The sequence below is a fragment of the Lactuca saligna genome, chromosome 5 (genome assembly GCF_052625555.1).
Source record: "Lactuca saligna cultivar CGN05327 chromosome 5, ASM5262555v1, whole genome shotgun sequence".
Taxonomy (NCBI): Eukaryota; Viridiplantae; Streptophyta; class Magnoliopsida; order Asterales; family Asteraceae; genus Lactuca; species Lactuca saligna.
Window position 1 is genome coordinate 272774675 of NC_136421.1, and position 7259 is coordinate 272781933.

Sequence of the window (7259 nt, forward strand, 5' to 3'; positions counted from 1 at the left end):
TTAATTTCATCCATAAAATAAGCATCTCGAGTAAAGTTTGAACCTTCATTCTCAAAATTTGATACTTTGAAACAAATACATGTTATATAATTAAAATGCACGAAATAAGTATATAGTCTACTTCTGAATGTGTGATATACTATCCGCCTATAAAAATGACATACTACATAAAATTAAAGAAAATTTGATACCTTTGTGCAATTTGATGTACTCCGAGTGTTCAAGTTTACATGAGAAAAAGATAGGCAAAACGATAATAATCTGATAAGTTTTAATTCTGTAATACATATGCCTAGTAAATAACTAACTTAAGGGACACACAAGATTATCTTACTTCAGGAACACACAACATGTTCTATAATCGAGTCTCTAGATTGGGTCTATCAACGTTTGGGTCCCATATATGTGTATATCATTTTAATTTTTTGTTCTCTTCATTATCAGTAGTGAATCTCATCTTTGTTTCTCCTTACATCATAATTTCTACTACGATCAAGTTATGGAACCAAGGAAATAGCGAGATTGGTAATGGACGACCATAGTTTTTTCGAATCTTAATCCAATATATTTTGTCTATGTCCTATTAGAATTTGTATGATTAAGATGAGAAACCAAGAAGAAGGTAGTTACATGGTTATATTGTGTGAGATAATTAAGACAACAACAAAGGAAAAGAGACTCTTCGTTAGCAACAACTTATGAACTCACCATTAGTGATTCATGATACTCGGTTAGAACGAGTTGGCTGCCACTGGTTTATTTAACAAACACTATTCATTTAATCGGTGATGCTAATACAATACAAAAACTTCAATCTATTAATCAACGTTCATGTAAATTACATGTATTCTTTTGTTACACTCCCATTGCTTGTCATGGTATACTCAACGAAGAATACTTGCCCTCAAAGCTTTAATCAGATGGACTAAACGTTAAAGGAAAGGAAGGAAGAAGCAGTATAACAGCATTAAAAACACAGTTTTTGCACGGTTGACCTGATTAAGGCCGATCACCTAGTCGTAGCTCAAGATCCAAATTCTCTAAAGTAGAGTTCGGGCTACTTTTAAGAGACACCATGGATTCACCTGCATCACAATTTATCGAGTTACTAGTTTTTGGAAAAAGAAACTGTACATCCTCGTGTATTCGCCTTCTCTTGAAGATCAAACCATCGTCCTGGTCACTCTTGTCACTGCAGATAGGTGTGTCACATCTTCCTCTAACGCGTGGATTTAAGTTAGCAGCGAAATGAACCTCAATCTGATGAGTGTTCTTCTTGGAACTGGTGGTATTCGACTCCATAACTTTTGTATAACTCTTCTCTGCTTGGTTTCCCATATCGGCTATATGGAATCTTTTCTGAGGATCGAACTTGGACCATGACAATATGGGTGTACTCTTTTGCTGTTGTTGAACGAAAGAGCAGGTGAAAGGGCGGAGAATGGAATCTGTAGATGGTCTTAGAGAAGATGATGAAAAGAGAGCATTGTCCAAGTCAAAATTAGGGTTACAGATCTCATTAGGGTTTTGTAACGTACATCTACCCAAAGATGTGTTAGGTTCAAGAATTTGGTTGTTATTTGGACTTTGCTTGAGTCTAGCCCTATCTCTTCGATGAACGTTCATGTGACCACCAAGAGCTTGTGCTGACCGAAATTCTCTTCTACAGAAACTGCAAGTATAAGATCTTGGAGGCCATATACATCCTCCGAGTGGCCCAGCTGCGTCTTCTGCGAATGCTTGTTCTTCCCAAGAATCACCAAACGATGATAACACATGCGAATTCAAACAAGTTCTTTCCTTCTGGATCCAATATCTTGATTGATCCATTACTGATCGAGTGCCAAAACGAACGAGGAATAGAGGCCGAAGGGAGGTGGGCAGTCTATATCTTAGTTTCAGGGAAGTGAAAGGAACATGAAGAATCTTTTGGGGAAGAGAGGAGCTGCTAAGTAAAGAGATGTGACAAATTTGTTGCTAATTAACAAAAGGAGGGTTATTGAAGGTGAGGTGGTGGGTGCTTGATGCTTGGCTGTTTAGTGTAGCAACTTTTTTTGGATTTTGCTTCCCCTTCAACACTGACACAGTTCCGGTACCCCACTTAATAATTAAACACAAAAGTTATATGGAATTCATCCATTTCTACCTCGTTACTCTCCTCCATACTCTAAACTTGTGTGTTTTTTATTGTCGTATTCAAAGGTAGGATGTGCATATAAGGGAAAAATAAAATAAAAGTACCCGAAAAGGAATGATGGAAGGACAAAAAGGACACAGATACTCATAGTCACACGACTATCTTAAAAAGAAAAAGAAAAGCGTATTTTGTAAACATTATAATTATAATAGTAAATATTAAAATTACTAGCAATGCATACCTTAATTTCAGGTCTTAGACAAATTAATAAATGCCAATTCAAAATGAGCAACATTATAATATGGTTGATAACTTTGGACGGTAAGCAACTATACTCCCGTCTTTATGTATACACTTGATTGTTTTTTTAATACACAAGTAGTCCTTAAACTTATTTTGGTTCAAAACACACAATTACTAGCGGATATTGAAGTGTAACGGATTTTTGGGATGAGTTGAGACCTCTGGTACATCCTTCTTCGACTGTCATCAATCAATTTTGTGATGACATCCCTACAAGACCAATGGTTACTCATATAACTACACTCAAAATCAATTCTAAATATCAATATAAATGCTATGAAAATAGACATTAAACAAGTGTATTAAAATTTTTATCACATCTGATTCAAAGAAACACAAAAACAAGTGGATTAAAATTTTGTATCATCATTTGGAGCTCTTATGAGGAACTTAATTAAAGGACAGTCTTGTAACCAAGAGTGTACCTCCCGGCTCCCACAGTCCCACTGATCTTCAATGTCTCTCTCCAAATCGATACTCCACCATCTCTTTTATACATAGCAAAAACATTGAATGCATATTTATTTTAGTTTTCTTTGCTTATCCATTAGAACATCCACAATGAGGAGTTTAATAGAAGAGTTGAATAAGGTGTTATGTCTATTTTTCATTCAATGATACAACTTCATCATTGTGAAATGCCACCTTGTATTCAATGAATTTTGAGTTCAATGGCCATTGAATTCTTCCAATGGCCATTGAACTCTTCAATGGGAAAAAGGAAAGTCTTTAAATCTTTAAATAGATATTTTTTAATATATTCCAATGAACTTGTAGAGTTTAATGCATTGTGGGATAAAAATGAATACAGTTGTATGAAATAGTGAATGATGATGTGGCACTCCATTAAACTCTATAGAGTTCAATGCATTGTGGATGCCCTTGTAACGAACAACATCGAATCCAAGAATATGGATCAAATTTGAAGGCAAGCCATTTTGAAGGTTTGAAGAATACACACAATTTGATTTAAAATAAATAAATAAATAAACACAAGATTAAAGTTAAAGATGAGAAAGTCGAATTTGGCTTCCAGGTTTGAAGAAGATAACTTTTTTAAAGGTGAGGAAGATCATATCTAGCCTTCGTAACCCTTACCCACAATTGTTTTGATGGAAGTTGTGGTGTTATACTATCCCCTATTCTTTTATTTTGAAGATTTGCTACAATTACCACCGCTTGAATTGGAATCTCCCAACCTTCTTTACTCAACAAGGAACCGAACAGGCATCAACATTCTTCTTGTAACTATCCTCTTCTAGGGTCAAATTGTGAATCACTTTGAATGCACCTTTAATAGCTCTAGATAAACTGCTAATTATTGTAATTGTACCAAACCAAATCTCGAATAACAAAGATACTAACATCAACGTCTGCAAATCATTATCAAATTTAATGTGAATCATACATTGATATACTAGTCTCGGTAGAACTGAATTAAATTCATTCACTTGATTTTTCATCGAGCCACCTCTGCTTCGCGATGACATCTATAAGACTATGATCGCTAAAGCTCCATATGTCTTCGCTAATGCTCACTGTCGCCACAAATGCAGTGTCGTTGTCGCTGCAAATGCTCCAAAGGTCGACGCTAAGTGGTTGTCGCAGCTAATTGCGTTGCCACTAATAATTGTTATTCTTGTAATGTTCATATTCACCAGCCACAAAATCAATATACCTAATTTGTAGTCGAGGGTTTATCGTATTGGACAACACCTTGGCTAGTCAAAATTGTTTTCTTCCTATTGATGATATTGTATGCAGCATTCCTCACTAATGCGAACCCAAACATGCTAAGAGCCTATCAATCCAACAACATCCAATCCTCATGTTTCATACTCTCGTGTTTCTGCTTAGGGTGTGTGTAACTTTTTCGAAAAGAGATAATCTTAGATCTGCATTTTCGAAAAGCCATAATCACATCCATCACACATATCGATATTAATGTTCAGGTTTTGGACCATAACTCTGATAATAGTTGCTATATATTCAAATAAAAATATACAACCAAAAGATAGGAAGAAAAATAAAGAACCATAATTATATGGTTCACACGATTAGGTTAGGTTAATCGTCCTACGATTCATGAACAAACAAGAGAGATTTCTTATTTATAACATGATAATTATAGAGAGAGCTAAATACATATAAATAAAACCAAGTCTAGAAAATACGAGACACTAACATAGTATCATATTTGGTTTTCTATTTATATTCTTCACCTTCACAATTCCTTCGGACGCTCTTTACATATCACAGAAAAAAAATCACTCTCAACAACTCATAACCAATTAGTAAATAAGATTACCGTTAAATTGTGATTGAAAAAGCATAATAAACGAATTTGGAGACGAAAAGTATAATATTAATTGATAAATGCTAGTGTATAAAATTGAAAGTTGTTTTAAAAGATATATACTGACATATAAATAATCCCGATGATTGTATTAATTTTTTTTTTAATTAAATTTGTAAATCTATACAATTATTTTATTACTTTTTTTTAATTATATATATATATATATATATATATATATATATATATATATATATATATATATATATATATATATATATATATATATATATATAGATTTAAAGGCGGTTTTAACAAAAAAAAAATTCACGTCTTTAATCACTTTTAAATTCATGTTTTTATAATAAAAATGTCAAAAATATACTTTGCTAATATAAAACAATTTTATATGTATCATTGATTATCATCATGTAGTTCAAAGTTTGGATGAAGTATTGTAAAAATATAAGGTTGAGGTGGCACAATGTCATTGGTTTTTCTTGTTTTCGCGTTTTCGCAAATTATTTACATTAATTTCGCATGAGCCTTCCCCTATATCTATACTACCTTATAAAAGAAATCTTATTATTTCTATAAATAAAATCAATATAATAATAAAAAAATTTTAAGACGTTCAAGTCTTTCAGCTTAAAGTACAATCAACTATCAATATAATAATATTATAATATATATCTTACCAATGATAATGTTAGAGATACAAGTATTAAAAACACATTTAAATTAGTATTTCCTTATTTTTAGGGATTGAATATGTATTTTCATCAATTTTGACCAAACTTGTACTCCTAAATTATCTCTTCTCTGGTATCTGGTGCATTCGAAATTTGAAACACTTCTTTTCGACAAATCGTTTGAAATTAAAAAGCTTATTTAAATTGGAGTTCCCTAATTTTGTTCATAAAATATAGTTGACTGGAGACTAATTCAAATCTTCATCTCCTTTTCCTCTATGAAATCCACCACCACAATATTTTTTGGTTTTGGCATTGCACCTTTATTTTTGTGAAACCGATCCATAATGCTGCAATTGTTCTTAGAAATATAACATGTCTCCGAATGGAACTAATTGCTTGAAAAAGAAACTATTCGCCGCCGCCGCTTTGCGCGGGCAAACGGCTAGTGTGTGTGTGTGTATATATATATATATATATATATATATATATATATATATATATATATATATATATATATATATATAATATATGAAAGCGATTTTTTATATGTTTTTAATTTCATGCATTGAAAACGAATATGCAAAAAAAAAAAAATTGATTAAAAAAAAGTCATAAAATAATTGTGAAAAACGAATATGCAAAAAAAAATTGATTAAAAAAAAGTTATAAAATAATTGTGAAGGTATATATATATATATATATATATATATATATATATATATATATATATATATATATATATATATATATATATAGGTTCAGGTTCATTTGAGACCATTCTAATTTTGTAAGACCGTGAGATCAAATCTAAAAATAATTTTAAAATGCAAAATAAATGTAAAAATCCAAAATTTCTTTTTTTAAATATTATTTTTGAATTAACTAAAAAAAATATAAAAAAAAATTAAAAAAAAATTCCGTTTTTTTTTTTTTTTTTTAAAATACGTGAAATATTCTAAATAGAATATTACACTGACATATTCTAAAAAATAATTTTAAAATTCAATATAAATGGAAAAATCTAAAAATTATTTTTTTAAATATTATTTTCGGAACTTGAATTAACTAAAAAAATAAATAAATAAATAAATAAAAATTCTATTTTTTTTGAAAAATACGTGAAATATTCTAAATAGAATATTACACTGTACATATTCTAAAAATAATTTTAAAATGCAAAATAAATGGAAAAATCAAAAAAAAAATTTAATATTATTTTCGGAATATGAATTAACTAAAAAAAATAAAAAATAAATAAAAAAATGCATCTCACGGTCTCACAAAATATAGGTGGTCTCAAATGAACCTAACCATATATATATATATATATATATATATATATATATATATATATATATATATATATATATATATATATATATATATATATATATATATATATATATATATATATATATATATATATATATATACCTTCACAATTATTTTATAACTTTTTTTTAATCAATTTTTTTTTTTTTTTTTGCATATTCGTTTTCAATGCATGAAATTAAAATTAAACATATGAAAAATCGTTTTCATATATACATATTTATTTTAAAAAGCCATAAGTGCACTACTATATATAATTAAACATAATATTACAATAATTTATGGACTAGTCTACGTAACATAGAGATAATCTATTTTGACTATTGTGGTAGAAAATTTTATTAAGTATTTAAACACCATTCGCAAATCTGTAACACTGATTGTTTACTATATTCATAAACCGTTTCCTAAAACACAACGTTGCATTATATCTTGCTAATTAAGTGCAAAACCTAGTAGTTACACAAATATAACATTATGTGTCAAAATGACATGG

At 29.7% G+C, this 7259-nt stretch overlaps 1 protein-coding gene across 1 annotated transcript; it reads right to left on the bottom strand.

Moving 5' to 3' along the window:
- Positions 1–800: 800 nt before the first annotated feature.
- On the bottom strand, positions 801–2048 carry LOC144997844 (uncharacterized). Its single transcript, XM_078957706.1, has one exon. The coding sequence runs from the start codon at positions 1828–1830 to the stop codon at positions 1000–1002; it is 831 nt and encodes a 276-aa protein (XP_078813832.1). The 5' UTR covers positions 1831–2048; the 3' UTR covers positions 801–999.
- Positions 2049–7259: the final 5211 nt, after the last annotated feature.

Excerpts from the sequence above, each read along its gene's own strand:
- LOC144997844 (XM_078957706.1), bottom strand. The coding sequence starts at position 1,830 with ATGGATCAATCAAGATATTGGATCCAGAAGGAAAGAACTTGTTTGAAT.